At 47.8% G+C, this 19,831-nt stretch overlaps 1 protein-coding gene across 1 annotated transcript in view; it reads right to left on the minus strand.

The window, feature by feature from the left end:
* Positions 1-562: 562 nt before the first annotated feature.
* The window catches only part of LOC121333106 (peroxidasin homolog), a 48,392-nt gene continuing 29,123 nt past the window's right edge, over positions 563-19,831 (minus strand). The window contains exons 9-23 of the mRNA XM_041399169.1: positions 18,709-18,878; positions 17,976-18,248; positions 17,573-17,689; positions 14,627-14,785; positions 12,816-12,928; positions 11,471-11,627; positions 9,797-9,905; positions 8,881-9,038; positions 6,097-7,600; positions 5,495-5,629; positions 4,723-4,931; positions 3,854-3,968; positions 3,453-3,546; positions 3,131-3,248; positions 563-1,847 (exon numbers count right to left, since the gene is read on the minus strand). Of these exons, the coding sequence (XP_041255103.1) occupies positions 3,153-3,248; positions 3,453-3,546; positions 3,854-3,968; positions 4,723-4,931; positions 5,495-5,629; positions 6,097-7,600; positions 8,881-9,038; positions 9,797-9,905; positions 11,471-11,627; positions 12,816-12,928; positions 14,627-14,785; positions 17,573-17,689; positions 17,976-18,248; positions 18,709-18,878 (3,409 nt within the window). The 3' untranslated portion in view covers positions 563-1,847; positions 3,131-3,152. The remainder of the gene's footprint in view (positions 1,848-3,130; positions 3,249-3,452; positions 3,547-3,853; positions 3,969-4,722; positions 4,932-5,494; positions 5,630-6,096; positions 7,601-8,880; positions 9,039-9,796; positions 9,906-11,470; positions 11,628-12,815; positions 12,929-14,626; positions 14,786-17,572; positions 17,690-17,975; positions 18,249-18,708; positions 18,879-19,831) is intronic.

The raw sequence follows: 19,831 nt of genomic DNA on the forward strand, positions 1-19,831 counted from the left end.
GGGAAGGGACACCCCTGTGCTGTCCTTCTGCAGCCCGTGTGACAAGTGTGCTCCTCACGTCACCCTCCATCAGGAGCAAAAGGGCTGCCTGGTTATGCCCTGAAAAAAATCTGATGAGATGCAGCACAGACAGCTTGTGCCTCACGGTTTTGAATGAGGTCTCACTGAACTTCTGGTGGGCAAAAGGAGATTGTGAACTGATTTACCTTTATTGACCTTTGCCAGGTTAGATCCGGCAGTGGTACCAGGGAGAGATGAGAGCTGATTTCTAACACACAAGGCTTTGGATCTTGATTTGCACCTAAATGAAAGAGTACTTTCAAATGACAAACATCCCTGAGGACTAAATACTGCCTCTGAGCTGAGCCTACCAGACATGCAGAGCACACACTCATCCCTGCAAACCTCTGTCTGCACAGGACACACATGCACAGCTCAGCCCTATTCCAGGAAAGAGATGATAAATCACAACCTTTTTCTAGTATCTTTTTTTATTATTATTTTCCTATTCAGTTCCAGGAGCATCCCTGCTGCTTTGAATCCCTTTTAGTACTATAAAACACCTGAAAAAAAAAAAAAAAAGAAAAGAAGAAAAAGCATGTTCATAGAAGATTCTGGTCCTTGTGTTGTGGGAAAGAAAGTGGAAGGATGCAGTAAAAGTGATAAAGATAAGAACAGCACAGATATCTGATGGATCAAGTATTTCCTCTTCAGTCCCCCTGACCAGCTCACAAAGATGTATTAAAAACCAATCTGTCCACAGCTTTGGGGTTGTGGTGGGTACACAGGGACTCCAGTTCTAGCACCACTAAGGAGCACCTCCAAAGAGCACCAAAACCAGCAGAGCTGCCTGCACAGCCCTGGTTTGGCTGCAGAGCACCAGGGAGCCATAAACACAAACAGCATTTTGCATCCACCCGCATGTCAAACACCACAGTGTGGCCTCCCAGCCTAATTGACAGAAACCAGCAGCTCCCCTCCACTAATGAGAGCACCCATTACACCTAATTAGCTGAGGTTCTCTTCCAGGTCCTGTTACGTTTACACCCAAAATACATCTTTCAGCAAAGAGCCTTCTTGGAGGAAAAAAAGGGAAGAGGAGCATAATTCCAATTAAACCTCTAAATGGGAAGGAAGTTGGAGAATGCAGGTCATGCTGAGGAAAATGGCTTTGAGGAATGGCAGGTGACTCTGGGGCCATGGGATGTGCCACTTGTCACCAAAAACTGGCAAAGCCCAGCTGGAGATCCACACTGTACCTGGCACCCCATCCTGAAACACCCAGCCCTGAGGTTCCTCTTGGTCTTTTGATGGCATCAGAAGATGGCTGGGGTTTCTTCTGGGCTTCGTGTTTCTTTGTCTTTTTTAAAAACCGATTTCTCCAGATGTTTCCTGGCACCACAGTGCATTTGAGGAAGGTTTAGCCTCTTAAAGAATTGTTGTGGAAGGGTGTCCATGGGACAGTTCACACAAGGGCTGGTGGGTGATGACAGCAGTGCATGGGAAGAGGAGCAGAGTAGAACAGTGGCATTAAAGCAGCTTCAATTTGTCTCTGTTTCCTGGGGGCTGTGGAGGAAAGAGGCACCTTGGCAGACTCTGGGCTGTCACCATCGAGGGCAGAGCCCATCCCTGGGAGGCTGACAAGGGCAGGAAGGGTCCAGGGGCTGAGGGGCTCATAGACAGTCAGTGCAGAGGGTTCAATACAGCAAAAGTACAGTGGTCCTAGGACAGGGAGTGGTACAGGAGGTGTGAGAGCAGGCACAGCACCAGGGGGTCTCATGGTGGCTCTCTGAGCCCTGTAGGGGTGTATTGGGTTGGACTGGCTGGAGAGCAGGAGTGCAGGTCACCTGTAATGGCACAAGAAAGCAGAAAAGCTCTGTAAAAGCAGCTGGAGGCAGAGTGAGCTGTTTGTAGAGTGCCTGGCAGGTCTGGGGCAGGAAAACCTTTAAACCCACAGTAATACTTTTCAGGGACCCTGTAAAGCCAGGTCCCATGAAGGATCTGGAACAATGGCAAGGAAAAGCCAATTCATATATCACAGTGCAGTCTGTCACATTTGTGAAGCAGAGTCCCTGTTTGAGTGGAAAATCCGTAAAGACCAAATCATGCTGATAAACAGCCTGGCCAGCCTCCAGGCTTTCCCTTTCTGCTTTTTCCTGTATTTATCAGCCCAGACCAGCCTTCACTTGTCCCATCCTTTAATCTAACTTCCAGAGAATGAATGCCTCTCCTAGTACTGGCTGCCTGGAAGAACTGCATTTCTCAGAACTTCCCTGCTCCTATCCCTGAAGTAATAATTTCCAACACATAAAACCCATTCACCATCCTGTTCAGATTGGCAGGTGCCAGGGAGCTGTTCAGCCTCTCTGTTAAGGTTGCAGGGATCTCCAGGGGAAGCAGGAGAAGGGAATTCAGGCTGTGTTCCCCATGTCCATGAACACCTGGACTGCAGTTCTGGCCAGGACTGTGTCATTGCTGAGAAGCAGTGGGAGTCCCCAGGCTGGCAGGGGCTGACAGGGACTTTACACAGGCACCTCACAGCTGTGCTGCCCTGGTTTGGGCTGAACAAGCAGAGGACTGGTGCCTTCAGGAGTGAGGAGCATGGTGACTCAGATGGGCAGGGGGAAATCTCTGCCAGTTTGTAAGCAAATGATGGATTGCTCCATCTGCCCAGATGTCCTTGTTCCCCTGGGGAGGAACCAGTCCATCCACTCCATCAGTGAGCTTTGTGATATCCCTCCCCACAAAGGTCCTTCCGAGGCTCTTGGATTTGGGGTTATGACATTAAATGTTGTTAGAATAAACCTACCCAGAGTCCCAGGAGAATAGGCCCAGGAGACCTCACCCAAACCACCTGGTCCATCCTATACTTATGTCTTTCCCCATCTTTGCCAAACCAGTTCTTAAAGGACCTCCAGGAGTGGATACGCCACCATGTCCCCAGACAGCCCATTCCAGTGAGTCACTAATCACTGCCAGCAGAAACGAGTGTCTAACCTGCTGCATTTAAGTCTATTATCTCATGTCCCATTCATCACCTCATTGCTCCATCCTCCCTGCATGGGAACACTGCTGAGGTGTCCCCCCACACTGACCCTGTGGGGCCCCAGCCCAGAACAAACACACTGACCTTATACAAGGAGGCAACATGGTCATCTTTTTCTCCATTTGTCCCCAATCTTCTTGCCCTGTCCACGTGTGCTGGTGTTCCTGTGGTGCCACCTCAGTTGGCTCTCTAGTGCATTCACCTGGGGGGAAGAAAGCAGCAGCTCTGTGAGGAGTCTGCACCACTGCACAGGTAATCTTTAACCTGCCCCAAATGCAAGGAGTCTGCACCACTGCACAGGTAATCTTTAACCTGTCCCAAATACAAGAAGAAAATGCTGGCTCAAGTTTTCATTGCTGAGGTTCATGACTCCATGAAAGACAAACATTGGGGCACCAAGTTTTACCTGTTTCCTTAGGGAAGTGACTGTCTTCTCCAGTTCAGCCACAAGGGACTCAAGGTTCTCTCTGGAGGAAGGGTTTGGAGAGGGTGCCTCATCTCTAGGGTCAGGGATAAAAAGTGAAAGGGGTTATGCAAACAGCAGTTTCCTAAGTGAGGGAATCATTTTGCCTTCTCCAACATCAGCCTCCAAGTGAGCACCAAAGGGAAGGGCCCAACTGCCAGATTCAGCTGCCAAGGGGTGCCAGCCAAAGAGCCCCTCAGCCCAGGTATTTCCACATCAGAGCTGGGCTCTGCACTGAAGTGTGGAGGACTGGCTGAGCTCAGCACCAGATTCAGAGGCCTGAATGGACTGAGTTGTTAAAACATCTGTTTGATAAACTGGAGGTAGAAGGGGTGATACTGCACCTGGGCAAGGCAGCCTTGTGCTTTGCAGGGTTTTCCTCTGGGTAGCTGAAGCCAGGAGACCTCTTGCTTCGGAACCGCTGCGAAAGAGCCCTGAATTGCCCTCGTGTCCGGCAGTCTTGGGAAGGAAGGGAAAGTCTGCAGTGAGCACTGCTGTTTGAAACAGGGCTGTGTGAACTGCAGCAGCACAAGGCAGTGCTGCCCTCCTGCACCATCCACCCTGGATACATCTCTTGGGCCAGAGGGAAGGAGGCAACCAAGGTGTGGAAAAGGGTGTGCATCACTCATGGATAACCATGTCTCAAATGGACATCTGAACCAGAATGCAGCCCAAGGGGACCATGGCAGCCTCTGAGGTTTAATGGCAGAGATTTAGGCTTCCAAATGAATCTGTGAAATGACAAGTGGTAAGGATCATGTCCTGTATCAGTCTCTTCCTCAGCAGAGACCAAAGCCCTCAGTGAGGTGGGCTTTCGACAGATTAAATGAAGCTAACAGAGTTAACAGGCTTCCCAGAGAGGTGGCCAATGTCCCCAAACCTCTCAGGGTTTAAGAAGCATTTGGATATAATAATAATTAAGACATAATTAATAACTTGCTTTAACTTTTGATCAGCCCTGAATTGGTCAGGAGATTGGACAGCATGATTGCTGCAGGTCCTTTACAGCTGAAATATTCTATTCTATTCTATTCTATTCTATTCTATTCTATTCTATTCTATATTCAGTTCTCTTTGCACCCATTTGCTGACATAGGAGTCTCATTCTACAGCCAGAAATCAGCTATAATTCCATAAAAGCTGCTGTGGCACGTGACAAATGGCATCCAGAGTGCACCCACACCAGTCAGAGCTGGAGCATCCCTCTCCTTACCCTCACAACAGTCCTGCCACAGGCGGAGGTCCACGGCAGGAATCTCCTCACAGCTGACCATGCCCTGCAGGTATGATGCCACCTGGAACACATCCCTCTGCAGCTGCTGGATGTGGTCACTGTTGTCACAGATGACACGAGCCAGGGACGCCTGTCTGATCTGAGTCAGCTGTGCCGGCGTGAACACTCCGGGGTTCTCATACCAAAATCTGCAGTGGGGTGTAATCACAGCATGACTCAGGAGTGGGAGAGGAGGGAGTGAGTGAGTGAGTGAGTGAGTGAGTGAGTGAGTGAGTGAGGCTGGGAGAGGAATATGAGCTCCATGACATCTGTGTGGCAGCACCCACACCCTCAAAATGAGTGTCTGCTCTGGTGTTGGTGGCTGCAAACACAGATGGCTTTTTCTGAACCCACAAATCCCCGTGCTCCTGCCCTAAATGCATCACCAGGCAAAGGCATCTTGTTCACACAAGCAGCAAACAGGGATTAGAAAGAAGCTCCTGCGGACATTTTCTAGGATTTTCATGAGATATTGGGAACATCCTCAATGATTCCCAGTGTTCTGCAGTGAAATGAGAATCATTAAATCAAGAAAGGACACCTTGACAGTAACTGTGACAAGTGTTCTTGCAAATACACTGGACAGAGAACACTGTTCCTCATATCATAAGACAATAAATAAGAAAAAATTACAGATTCTGCTTCTTCCTGTAAGGCAAAAAACCTCCCAAAGAGAATACCAAAGCACTTGGGATGATTCTGATGGCAATACCTGTCTCCATCCCTCAGCCTTCTGAACTGAGTCGTTAACAGGCACATCAGTGTTGGTCCCACTCTGGTCCCAGGGACAAGATCCTCCACCATAAGTGCTGGAAACAGGTCAATATTTTTGGTAGTCCCATATAAACTGCAGGATAACAGATATTTGGAAAAAAAATAAAATTAAGAGGCTCTCAAAGAGTGGTGATAATATAAACCTGATACCAACATAGAAATTTGTATGTCAGGAACTCATCTGGACAATGTTTTTAATGGTTTTACCTAAAAGACAATAGGATAAAGACCTGCCTTGGAAGAGGCAGTCAGGGCAGATAGGATGCAGTTTAATCTGACTAGAAAATAGCTCCAAGGCTCAATCTGCTCCCAAACTACACCACAGCAGTGCCTGACAACATTCCACCCAAAACCAGACTGATCACTTGGAGAAACTTCATTTGTCTAACCTCATTGTTAAACCACAGTTATTACCCTATCTTAACATCTGTGGGGGCCAGTATCTGGGAAGGTTATTGCATGGGTGTACTGGAAGAAGCAGGAACTTTTCACTGACTTGTCTCCAGTAATTTTGATCCTTCCACATCCAGGCTACAGTACCTCCTGAGCTTTTCTCTGATCTCCAAATTCTTTATCTCATTTCGGAGGTCCTCAAACTCCTGCGCTGAGGAGAGGTTGCAGAAGACCCTGAAGTCGTTGTAGGGTGGGATGCCATGGTCTCGCCCTCTCTGGATGTTGATAGCAGCCAAGTCCAGTGACACAGAGTGTGCCATGGAGAAGAGTTTCTCTGTCAGCTCCATGTTGAGCAGTTCAGAGGGCACCCGCATTTTCCCAGGAACCCCAAACAGCCCACGGAGGAGAGGGTCGATCCCCCCTTCCTGCATGATCCTGAAAGGGGAAAAGAAGGCCTTGTGCAGGGGGACATGGCCTTGTCGGATGGGCTGGAAGGTCTCGTTCAGCCGGTACAGGATGGGGTTGATCAAGGTGTGCCCAAAGCGGAAAGCAGCCGTGGCAAAGGCGTTGAGAATCCCCGCGTTGACGTTGGGGTTGTAGCCTTTGTACTCACCCAGCACCTTCATCCCAGCCTTCCCGAGAACCTTGGGCAGCCACTGGGCATAGGTGATGTGCTGCATCTGGGCACCCACAATCTTCCGTGCCTCGTGGTACAGGAGGTCCCCGTCCCAGTGTGGGTTGAGGGCAGCCAGCTCAGTGGCAACGCGGTTGTGCTCCCTGAACCACAGCGTGTGCATGGCCGTGAGCCCCAGCTGCTCGTTGGCACGGTGGTCTCCTGCCAGGAAGCAGGGCACGGGGCTCTCATTCTCGTCCCTCATGCACTCTGTGGGTGGCCCCACAGCAAAGGGAAGGAGGTGCTTCCCCGAGCTGGGCACAACTTGCCCTCGCTTCAGCAGCCCTTTCTGGCTGCTCAGATCCCGCAGCTCCCACGATTCCTGCTCCGTGCTGCCGTAAACATTGGAGGCGTCGATGTAGGATGTCAGGTGGTTGATCTGCTCCCTGGCATAGACAGAGTTCATCAGCAGGGAGGTCATTCCGCTGCCACACACGGGGCTCGAGCGCACAAAGAACATGCAGCGCCCGTTCCGCACGCGGGGGTCGTTGGCAGGGACGGTGATGGAAAAGCAGGGAGGGTCATTGGTGCACACCTCGCTGCAAGGGGCTCCATCTGAGAAACGGGACATGCTGATGGCTGCCACCGTCTGGTCCATGTCGTGGTCCAGGAACTGGCCCCACTGCATGAGCATGTGCGTGAACTGGTCATCGGGGGTGATGGTCTCGGTCCCGATCATGGCAGTGGAGACAAGGCGAGGTAGAGGAAGGGGCAGATCCCTGGCATCTTCTGCCAAGGAAAAGCCTCGGGGCAGGTTAAATCCATTCTGGTAGGCAGGTTTGAGGAGCCTCTGGAAGGCTGTGAGGGATGCACCCCACATGGGGTGCTGGAGGTTGTTACAAGAGCCATCGTGGGTCCTGTATTTCTTGTGGAAGCAGATGTCGGAGCAGTTGGGCGTGCGGCGGTGTGCGGAGCAGCCCGACAGGTTGGCGATCATGGTCAGGTAGTGAGGGGACACCAGGTCATTGTAGCGATAGCCTGCAGAGGGAAGGGCACAGCACCAGGTCAGGCATCACCTGCAGCCTCCTGATTCCCACTGTCCCATGGAACAGCTCTGTGTGAAAACCCAAAAACCCCTGTTGGGATGGGCTTGGGATAGCTGAGTCTCTGAGTGTGGTGTTGGTGTGGAATTTATGGGAAGCAAAGGAAGCACAGGATGATATCAGCCCCACAAAGCAAAAAAGAAAGGGAAAAGGGTTTAACTGCACAGAGCTGGAGACCAGAAATGTTGTGACTGGCACAGCAAACTGTGGGGGTGGTCTTGATCCCTACTCTAGGTTTATTTTATGGCTCCCTGGGTTACTGCTGCCACCACGAGCTCCATCACCCACCCAAGCTCTACGTGACGAGTAGCAGGAAGCTGTGGGTGACTGCCAGGGCACTGCTGGGCTGTGTGAAAGCACTGAATGATGCTGCATTGTGTGGATGCTGACAGGGCAATGAGGAGGAAAGGCTGGCAGTCCAACCAGCCCAGACCAGACCTGCCGCCTGGAGAGAGACTCCTCGCAACCTGGAATACATCCAGGCAGGAAAAAATATTTACAGGCTCCAAACACACATGCCTGCTACATGATGAATCACACGCATAGGTAGAGGCACACAGTGTGCAGGAATGTTCATTGTTTATCAAGGAAGTGCCAGGTAGGAAGTTTTGGGGTCCAGCTGCTGCATGACTGGACCTCATTATGTATTTTTGGTGTTACACTGCTTTGTTGTTTGCTATCTTCCCTCAACAGAAGGAACCTGAGTTGCTGGGACTTACCCGAGTTTGTAGCTAAGAGTCCCTTTTCTATCCCTAAGAAAAGGGATATCCCACTTCCTCTGTAACAGCACCCAAATACCTCAGAGTTCACAGCACTGTTCTCGTTGCTGTTTGGAGGGCAGGAAACATCTCAGACCATGCTGTTGAGGCATTCAGACCCACAAGGATACTCCTTTATCAGTTAGATGGCTAATATTTTTTTTAAGGAATAGGGCTTTTATAGCCATCTAAGAAACCTTTACCAAAATAGGGAGTTAAAATATTTTCCTGGGTATCAACTTCGTTCAGTGAATGTAAGACCAGCCCTCCAGCTGTTATAAAAACCATGAGATATAGAAAGAATTGCCACCCAGACAACACATTTCCTGATATGCCCAACATTTATCTGGATTTTTGATACACCACTGCACAGTTTAAACTTCCTGGATATATACACATCATTGTTTTCATTTCCTGCTGTGCACAAAATTAAGAAGGGAAATGAAATCTCTCCTACCTGTGACATTCATGTCCACAATCAGCCCTTGCTGCACGTGCTCCTGAATCAGCTGCAGGGTCCTTTCAAAGATCTCCCCTGCTCTGGCTGTCTCGATGGTGTAGGGGTCCCTCGGGTAGCGGAACAGAGCCAGGAGGTCATTGGGAGTCTTGGGGCGCCTATTTCCAGGAATTGAAAGTGATGCAGGATCATTAAAATTAATCAACTCTGCCCAGGGCAGTGAGACCCTACAAGGAGCAAGAGTCAGGCTCTAAGCTGGTCTAGTGCTTGGCCCCCAAATTAGTGCATAAGACCAACGTGGCTTGCCTGCACATTGCAGATGATTAAAGAAAGGATATTTTTCCCCAGGAAAATGCACATATTTAATTCCCTCAGTTTCTCGGGGTTTTTTTCTGTGATAGCAATTTATTTTTTCACTTTTCAACAGCTGAAACCCAGAGGGTTTCTGATTTAATACAAACTATCCATCCTTCCAATAAAAACATATATTGGGGTAGAAAAGGATTGAATCATATTCACTCAAGAACTTATTTTTTATTGAGAAAATGGTTGGAATTTTTATATTATTATTTCTGTACACCCTCCACAAAGTCAGTTGCATCCATAAAATGACTACTTTGATTATTTTCCTTTTGATTCACTATCTCCACAACCAACTCCAGCTGACAAAACGCAGATAGAAGTGACATAAGAGATGATGCTCGTGTATCTCACTTTTCCAGAATCCCAAATCTGTTGGGAAGCTCTATCACATCCTACATGGTGCAGCTTCAACCTCCAGCACTCGAACAATCCCGTAGCTTTCCTCTGCGGGCTGCCAGTGCTAAAATGAACTTTGAGAAAGCTTCATTTCTTGTGGGTTTTTACCACTTTTCTGCCTCAGACCCCAGCTCCAGCCCCTTCCCTTCACACTTACTTGCTGAAGAGCTCGGTACGTGTCGAGTTGATGGCGTGGTCCACGCTGCTGATGGCCTCGCGCAGCGACGTGGCCACGAACGTGTCCCCGCTCCGACCCACGTCCGTGGCTGCCCAAAGCACAAACAAACAACAAAACACCCTCAGTTTGCTTCGATATTAATTGGCCCTCCCAGCTCATGAAAATCTGTGCAGCAGCACCAGCTCCAGTGACCTCGCTGCAGAACAAACCACGTTTCTGTTTGTAATATAAACACCATGATTTTTTTTTTTTTTGTAAGACAGATATTCTGAAGAATGTGAACTGCCTGAAAAAGAAGGTGACATTTTCAGGAGATATCTGTGGGCACACATTCAGAGTTTTCTCCTGTACAGCTTTGCAAAAAAAAAAAGGCCTCTTTTGGTTAGTGGTTAAACTGGAAAAAGAAAATGTAAAAATCACGGTGAGTTAATCCAAAAGAATGCATTTGCTTCCCACAAAAGTACTTCTCAAATTAATGAAATTAATTTAAATATATTGCTCATATATGAATTTTCTGTTTGTGGAAGACTTTACTTATTAATTATTGTTAGTATTTGATAGATTATTTATTATAATAATAGTTCAAACTTAGTGTTAACACATTTGCTACATCATTTTAGATAAAAATACCAAAGTTGTTGTTGGAATACCTTCAGAAGTAAAGACATCACTTCTTTAAACTTACTCCAGGATTCATTTTTAAGCCAGGGCCTTTGTCACAGCTGAACAAACCAGTTCCCACTTGGCTACTGGTGTATGCTACAGCCAGCTGGTGAATGAGGAACCAATCAAGAATAAACCACAGAAATTATCTCAGGAATTATTTGAAACAACAAAGACATTTCTGACCATTTTCAGCTCCTTGCTTACAGCCCCTGTATGGAAAATGTTACTAAATTAATCTAATAAGCGACTCACTATCCACTGTGGCTATTGCTGGAACAGCTCTTTACTTATATTTTAAACTTTTTTGTTTGCCTTTGATTTCTTTTCTCCTTTGCCAGTTTTCTTACCCTCTAAGAGGTACAGTTTCCACTCCTGACCTCTGGTTTGACCAGCAGAGGAGAGCTACTCCTCCTTGTTCATTACAGCTTCCCTAACACACAGAGCAGATTGAAAACCAGACCTAGTTCCCATTCCCAAGAGTGGTGCACGTTCCAAGGCTGGACTTGATGACCCTGAAGGTCTTTTCCAGCCTTACTGATTCTGTGATGAGCATATGATTCTGTAGCTGAGCAGACATTTACAGCCCTGTATTTGCAGTGACAATGTTGTTCTGCTCCTCCCTTCCCCGGCGTGTGAGGTTTTGGTCAGATGATGATTTGTGAGCACATTGGCACATTTTAATAAGTTTCTCCCTCCCAGCAGAGGCAATAACTACACGGACACTGACAGCTGGGCTTGCAGGAGGAGGTTTAAAACAACACCTTTAGCTTTGCAGGGAGCAACTGCAGCTCAGCTGAGCAAACAGAGAGGGACAGCTGGGGGGTGCGTGGGCTTTCACAACGAGGTGACTCCGATCCAAAGGACCTGTCCGCAAAGAAGCTGAAGAAATAATTTCTTATGTAATTATCTGCTCAAAGTGTAGCTGTCAACAGAGCACAGCAGGTGCTTGCACGGGGGCCAGAGAAGGCTCGGGGGGAGATACGGTACCGGTGATGGTGAGCTGCATGGCGCTCGAGGTGAAGCCAAAGGGGTTCCTTGCTATGCACTCGTATCTGCCCTGGTCTGCCACACCCAGGTCCTGAATGGAGAGGGTCCCATCCTGGCTGATGTGGAACTTGCCACTCTCTGTGATCTGGATGCCCTCCTGTTGCACCATCAAAAGACAGAAGCTGTGTCAGAGCACGGAAAGATTCCCACCAGCCCAGCCTTCAGCCTGCTCAGCAAACCCAGGGATGGATGTGATGAACAAATGTGGCCACCAGATGTTAGCATTGCTCTTCCAGAGAAACCAGAGAGCAGCCCAAAGACACCTGCTCCTGATGGGTCCCTGCTGAGCTCCTTCCCCTGGCATTCCTACAGCATACACCACAGGACACCCCACACAGACAGGCTGGCTATTCCCAGGCCCTGATGCCCCCACAGAAGTTTCATGGCACAGAATTAAGCTGAAATATTTTCAGTTTTAGGACAACCTGAAACTGATGGATTTTTGCTAGCCTTGACCTGCAAATCCCAGCCTTGACTGGCTCTGACAGCATCACTCAAACCCAACCTCTCAGCCTGGCTGGTGGCAGATGTGACTTTAGGCTTTACTTTTTTATTCTCCTGCTTCTTAACATTTTTCTGCTGCCCTGCCACAACCTAAAGCTTGCTCTGCTGCCCTCTCAGGGCCTTTTCTTTGGCTCCCACTGCTGGCTGAGCCCACAGAAAGCTGCAAAGAAAGAAAGCTGGTTCACCTCCCACCAGAATTTTGTGGGGTAAGTGTGGCTCAAGCGTTTTCTGTGCCTGACTGTGCTCAAAGACAGGACAGGTAACAAGGAAAGTCCCAAATGTTGTACTACAGAATAGCAGGAAAAAAGTCAGAACTTAAATCTAATGAATTTTTGGAAAGAGCAGCCAGGGTGCTGTGTGATTTTGAGGGATCAAGGCTTTGCCCCATGATCCCTCAGCTGGAGCCAAGTAGCATCATCCAATACCATCAGCAGGAATCCTGGATATAAGGAAAAACTACTTAGGAAAAAAATCAATTTTCAGGGTTGTTTTTATTTTTTTTTCTTCCAGGGATGGTCAATCAAGTATTTGTAACATCCTGGAATGTCACTGGCTTCAAGTAACTCTTTTGGAAAGAAGAACAGGAGAATATTTGCTGCAAAGCTTTGAGCCTGAGAAACTGCAATGCTCTCTTAAAAACCCTGAATCAGTGGAAATGTTGGTTCTTATCCACGTATATTGCAAAACTAATGAAACTGGGAGAGGTGTTGAAGGAGAGAGTTGTTTAATTCTCCCCCAGAGGAGCTGTCCCTCTCCCCAGTGATGTGAAATCACCACTTACCTTGACCCAGGTGATGGTGGGCCGAGGGTCTCCCTGGGCAGCGCAGGAAATGGAAACGTCCTGGCCTGTCTCTGCCACCAGGTCTTGGGGGGGATGGAGGAACACGGGGATCACTGTGCAGCACAGGGGAAAAAAAGTCACTGGGGTGAAAAATGCACCAAGGAAAATAGAGAAATCTGTGTGTAAAAAAAAATCTCAGCACGGGGAACGCAGAGCTGCTGCTCTTGCAAGGGCTCTGCACAGGGGCAGCAGCAGCTCACCCTGTGCTCTCTGTCTCATTACCAAGCTCTCTGCTCATAAATTTGTGTAATTTATGTTCATTATTTTCTGCTCCTCTGCATCTCTACTTGGGGCAATTATACAGGAGTGTGCTGCACCATTTAAAATCCTTAATTCAAAGGTTTTCTGAAAAAGACGCTCCAGCTGAAACAGGGATCATGACTTGCTTCAGGAATTGTGGGATGAGGCTCCCTCAAAGTGTTAGTCAGGCCAGATTAATTAATTATATTGATATTGCTGGGCTTAAAACATTCTGTGAATTCTATGCTTGAAGCTTCACTAATTTCATGCTTCTAGAGAGTTTCCTTCCCTCCAGTCTGCCATTAGTAAAACACTGCCCTGTTTGTGAACAAGAAGGGAAGTTTGCTTATTTAGAAGAATAATTTATAAGGAAAAAAATCAGAAAATTAAGCAAAAGCTTAAAAAAAATTAAGGAAAAAAAAAAGAAATTAAGCAAAAGCATCCCTGTGTGACTTATGTTTTACAGAGTCTTGATTTTAGAAAACCTAAATTTAGATTGAACCTATGAACTGGTAGGGAATGTTTAAGACAAATGTATCAAAAGCCAGAGTTTAATGTTTGCTAGAGGGAAGCATTATGTTTTGCAGAATGTTTTGTTAGAAAAATAATTTTGCAATTAATTCTATAGGAAGCAGAAAATTTTAAAATGGAAAAGTATATATATATATTAGTAAGAATTTAATTCATACACTTTTTTTGCTAATTTTCCAGTTTTTCCTTTACCAAAGTGATTTTCTTGATGACAACTTCCCAACTGCAGCAGTTTATTCCAATTTGCAAACCTCAGCACTCGGGAAACCTCTCCCACATTTCCCACCAGCTGATGGAGCCCTTGTGTCCGGATGCCTGTTCCCAGGGAAGAGCAAAATCCCACCCTAAAGGAAAGGAGGCAGCTCCCTGCCTGCTCAGATGGTTATTTACTATCTGTTCCTCGAGGTTGGGATTGAAGGCACGTGAGACAGTATTTCATGTTCGGACTCAGGTGTTTATAATTTCTTATCAGTGAAACAGCCTCACAACCATGAGTTCTGCAGCCCTTCATTAGAAGACACAGAATGGCAAACTATCTCTTGTTACAAGGTCTTTTAAGACTAAACTATCCAATTAAGAAATGACACCTAGATTATTTTCCCTTTTAACCCAATAACTGATCCCTTGAAGCCAGCAATGCGGACTTTTCTGTCCAATTACAAAACATCACCCAAAGCCAAGAAGAAGGTGAAGAAGAACAGCTTGTCACTGCCCTAAAACCTCCATCTTGCTTCATATTTATTACTCTATTCTACAACCCCAAACTCTGAGTTTTCCACCCTGTGATATTACACACTTCTAACCAACTACACACCCACAATCCCAGTGCTATCAATCAATTTTGGAAGCCACAGCCTCAGGCCAAATACAGTGTTCTCTTGTGGGTCTGTGCCTTCCAGCACAGAAAGTTTAACATTCTCAGCATCCAACAATTTATCACAAAACCGAATTAACCCCACGCCTCTGCCAGCCCAGCTCACCTCGCGGGGTCACCGAGAGCTGCACCGGGACGGTCCTGACGCCGATGGCGCTAATGGCGTGGCACTCGTACTGCCCGTGGTCGTGCAGGGCCACCCGCCCCACCCGCAGGGTGCCCGTGGCCAGCACGCTGTGCCGCCGGTCACTCGGCAAGGGCCCACCTGGGTGATCAAGCAGATCGTTAATTCCCTCATCCCACGGACGCCAAAATGGTTTTTGCGTGTTCTTCGTATCTTGCGTTTTTTGCGTGTTCTTCGTATCTATCCGCGGCTCTGTGTTGTGGTGCACCAGTTTAGTTGTTCTCTTGCACTGGGTGATTGGGAATTTGCACAGAAGAGTTTTGTATTGCACTGTATAGCTTATGTTATATCATGTGGTTTGTTACCCCTTTTCCCTATCACATGGTCTGTCCCCCACCTGTCCAGGGACCACCTGGTGGTCTCTGCCCTGGGTTACCCCTCCCTGCGCCACTCCTCCATTGGCTGTGGACCTCTCCCTCTGTGCCCATCCCAGGGGTATAAAAGCTCCCTGCTGCCAGGAAACGCCCTCTTTTCTCCCATGGGTTTGTCCGCCTGATGTGTCTTGGAATAAAGGACAACGTTTCCCACGTGGAGGAGAGCGCTTCTCTAATCTTTGCCTTCGTCTATGAAGTATCGTGTGGGCAAGGGTCTACAGCTAGCCGGAGTGGACCCCGACAGCCCAGGAAACACGCTTCTTCAGCTCTGGGCTGTTGTTGGATAGTTATAAAGTGTCCTAACTCCAGCGCTTTTCCTGTCAGACAAACAAGTTCCTGAGGGCTGGTTCTGATCTTGCTTCTTACGGGAATCAAGGACAAGACACCTTCCCAAGACACCTTCTCGTGTATTAGACATGAACAGCTAGCAGGGAGGGAGGATTCACAAGGGGTTGAACCAAGAGGCAGAATGACTTCATTGCCTGTGTTTCTAACTGGGCATTCTTGTCAATTATAAGAATTTGCTGAATTTATAAAACTGTACTTGCCCTGTGTCACATGTGCTTTGACACGTGTGCATTTTCAGCACATTTTCAGTGTGCAATTTGCCATATTTGTACCTGGACACATCAAATTAAAGACCTGCTTTTATATTACTTCCTATATTAATATTGTCACAAAAGTGTTTTGTGTTTTTACTAGATTTTGAAGGCATCACCATCACTGGAGGGGTCTGTGTGATAGTCACACATTTCATTTCCTTACCAGCATCAGCTGCCCTGAAATACCACCTTTACACACTGAGTTGTCTTGTCTGATCAGCTGAGAAGAGCTGGAACCCTTTTTCTTTCCTCCTAAGTATTTTCTTAGTGCAACCTGCAGATTTTTTTGACCCTTGATGGACAGCAAATCACTCTTCAATTATCCAAACTCTCTGTTTCATCGAATAAATGGGAACATTTGGCATTATCTTTCTAAATTTGTTGGTCTGATTTTTTTGGTTTGGAAACAGTTGCTTCAATATTTTCTCTATTTCAATAAATGGGAACATTTGGCTTTATCTTTCTAAATTTGATCTGATTTTTTTGGTTTGGAAACAGTTGCTTCAATATTTTCTCTATTTCAGAAGAAAAGCTGAAAACTAAACTGCTTTAACAAACCCAAATAAAATTATCCAAATTTGTCAGGCTAGCAACTTTTTTTTTTTATATACTCCATTTTCCTCCATTTATTCATCCTCTACATATTCATCCCCAATACCAAAACCCTCCACGCTCTCAAAAGTGACTTTGAGATGAACAGTGCTCATCTCAATGCTCCCCTCCTCTTGTCTTGCCTTCAGCATGTGAAAGCACTGTAAATCTTCATTGGTTTTTTATTTATGGAGTGCTGAGTGCAAACCTGGTTACAAAGCAGTTATGAACCTCACTTCTTGTCATTGTGCTCCTTTCCATGTGCCTAAGATATATTTTCTGAGAACTGGAGGAAAACAGGTTAAAGGAGATGGAGAACATGCTGGCAGAGCAGGATTTCAACTGGTCCTTCTTAACTCCGTGTCAGGGCCTTTGCTGTGGAAGCTGGAACACAATACCCACAAAATCTCCACAGCCCTAAACCATTAATTATGGCTTGTGAAGCATAAGGAAAAGTTGGAGGACCTCTGGGCCAAGCATTATTGGCTTCTGTCCCAGAAAGTGTTGGATGAGATCAGCTCAGTGGAGCCAGCATTAGCAATTATTAGAGACTTTAAAAGTTCCCCACCACCTGTTGTCCCAAAGTCTTTCTTCCCAAGCTATGAGAAAACTCTGAGGTGTGCCAGTGAAAGGTGCCCTTCTGCAACGTGCTCCACAGGGGCAGCAAGTCAAGGACAATGACAGAGTGTTGGCACATGGTGGTACTGCAGAAGGAAGTGGTGGAATCATCATTCCCAGAAGTGTTAAAAAAAAGTGTAGATTTGGCATTTAGGGACACAGTTTAGTGGTGAACATGGCAGTGTTGGGTTAAGGGCAGTGGAATCATCACCCCCAGAAGTGTTAAAAAAAAAGTGTAGATTTGGCATTTAGGGACACAGTTTAGTGGTGAACATGGCAGTGTTGGGTTAAGGGCTGGAATTCATGATCTTAGAGTTCTTTTCCCACTCAGACAATTCTGTGATTGATATCCACTGATTTGGAGGTTCCAGACTTTGCCTTTTCAGAGGAGGTGGGAAGCCACTGCAGGAAGAAGTCTGATGCTTTCCATGGGTTTCATGCTGATGGAAATCATCACACTCCTTCCTTGTGACAGAGACCCAAGATACTCCTTTCTCAGTGCTTAACACCATCCTTGGTGATCTACAACACACCTCCTAGAGGGACTGGGTCTGTTCTGGTCACAATTTGTCCTGTGCCACCACTGCGAGCCACCACCCTGGGCCAGCTGCTCAGCTGTTCCCACCCACACCCCTTGGATGATGGCATGGGAGAGAGAAGACACAAGTCAAGTGAGGCAGTACCTGCCCTTGTCCAGGTAATCACTGGGGGAGGGTGACCTTCAGCAGAGCAGGGGAAATCCACACTTTGTCCCTCAGTAACTGTCTGATCCGTGGGAATGACGAGAAACCTGGGAGAATCTGGAAGTGAGAGCAATGGCTGAGCAGCAGGAAACACTGAGGCAGCAAACTCAGGGAGCAGAAACAGTCACAAGACTAAATACACCCCGCTGACCAAACACCGTGTCCCAGAAATGTCCCAGAACCCGCACAGGATCAGCCTGGGAGCCCTCACCCTGCACTATGATCCCAGGCAGCAAACTCAGGGTGCAGAAACAGTCCCAAGACTCAAATACACCCCGCTGACCAAACACCGTGTCCCAGAAATGTCCCAGAACCCGCACAGGATCAGCCTGGGAGCCCTCACCCTGCACTATGATCCTTGCTGTGGCCTGGATGGATCCCTCGGAGTTGCTGGCATTGCAGTTGTACTGCCCCTGGTCCGAGAAGGTGACATTCTGAATGAAGAGTCCTCCAGAGCTGGTGATGGTGAAACGGGAATCCTGTGGCAGAGGAGAGCCCGTGCCAAGGGTCCAGCTGATGCGAGGGTGGGGATGTCCAGAGACCCCACACTCCAGGGTGACACTTTCCCCAACCAGTACTTCAGTGTTCTGTGGCTGGATCACAAAAGTGGGCTTGGCTGCAAGGAAAGGAGAGCTTTGGGAACCAGCTCTGCTGCCTGCTCCCTGATGGGCAGAAGTTGCTCAGACTTCTCTGCAGCCCAGCAACCCACCCTTGTTCTTCTCTGACATCCAAAGCCTCACTGTGAGCAATGCCCCCAGCATCTTCCTACCACCTCCTCACACCCACTCACCCAGTGCTGGAGCATCCCCACTCCCATGTCCCCTTCACCCTTGTGCTGCAGAATTCATCCCAGACTTCAAACTCCCTCCCCAGTCCCAAATTACCTTCAATCCCTAAATACCCCTTTTCCCATTCCAGTAGGAGCCCCTGAAGCTCAGGCCTTGCTTGGCTGCCTTCACTCTCTCCCCCAGCACACCAAGAATGTCTTGGCACATACAAAGCTGGGACTGACTCTGATTTAGCTCTATTCCCATCCCCAGCTCCCCGGGTCATAAAGGGGTACAAAGCTCAATTACATGGGGTGCCAAAATAGCGCAGCACGACTTCCTGTGTCTTGACCTCCCCAGCAATGTTCTTGGCCATGCACTGGTAGACGCCTTTGTCTGACTCCTTGGTGTTCTGGATCATCAAGGTACCATCTTGCAACAGGTTCAGGCGGTTGTCATCTTTCATGTCAATCTTATTACTGAAAAAACAGCCATAAACAGGCAAAATCTGAAAGGAATAAAGACTGGTGGTCCCCCCCAGGGGGATCTGGGGGCTTTGCATTGCAGTAAGTTGGTGTTTCTTGGAGCTATTCTGAGATTTCATGAAATGTGCAGCAAGAGTTCTGATTCACAGCACTGAAGTGCAGCTCCAGCTCTGATGTGCTCCCTGGGTGAGCTGCTTTTTCTCTCCCCACTGATTACACAGGACATTTACAGCCCATCAGGAGAGCACTCTGTTCCCATGTCACAGCATCGCTGCCGTTGTCAGGGCGCCCTGGCCCTGAAAGCCTGTTCTCCTTACTCACTAAGTGCAAATTTAACAATGAATTAATATTGCTCTTGTGTGCAGCCATTGCTATTCAAACTCCAGACTCAAAGGCCTGAGAGGAGCAAAAAGCTCTGAGAAGTCACCATGGGACCCCAACACAGCTTGGAGTCCAACCCAGCCCGAGAGCTGTGAAACATCTTCCTTCTTTTCTGCAGGAGACCTCCGACTCCTGGATCCCAGCCCGTGGCAGAAGGTCCCGGTGCTGCATCCCATTTGTCCCAGCACAAAGGAATCTTGGATAGCTGCATAGAGCTGTGAAACGTCTTCCTTCTTTTCTGCAATGACCTGCGACTCCTGGATCCCAGCCCGTGGCAGAAGGTCCCGGTGCTGCATCCCATTTGTCCCAGCACGAAGGAATCTTGGATAGCTGCAGATGATGGAAAGGGAAGAAGGGACCTCTCTCCCCCCAGGACAAAGGCTGAACCCACTATGCAATCTAATCTGCTTGCTGGGCATTTATTTAATTCCCCTGGTGTCTCCTCTCTCCAGCCATATCTCGTTTGTTGAGCATTTATTATCATTATCCTTCTTACAATGCTGTCTTTGGGAGCCTGCCAGCATTTCCCTAACAAAACCTTCCTTCCAAAGGGACATAACTCAGCC

This window comes from Onychostruthus taczanowskii, unplaced genomic scaffold, assembly GCF_017590055.1.
Source record: "Onychostruthus taczanowskii isolate IOZ18803 unplaced genomic scaffold, ASM1759005v1 scaffold157, whole genome shotgun sequence".
Lineage (NCBI taxonomy): Eukaryota > Metazoa > Chordata > Aves > Passeriformes > Passeridae > Onychostruthus > Onychostruthus taczanowskii.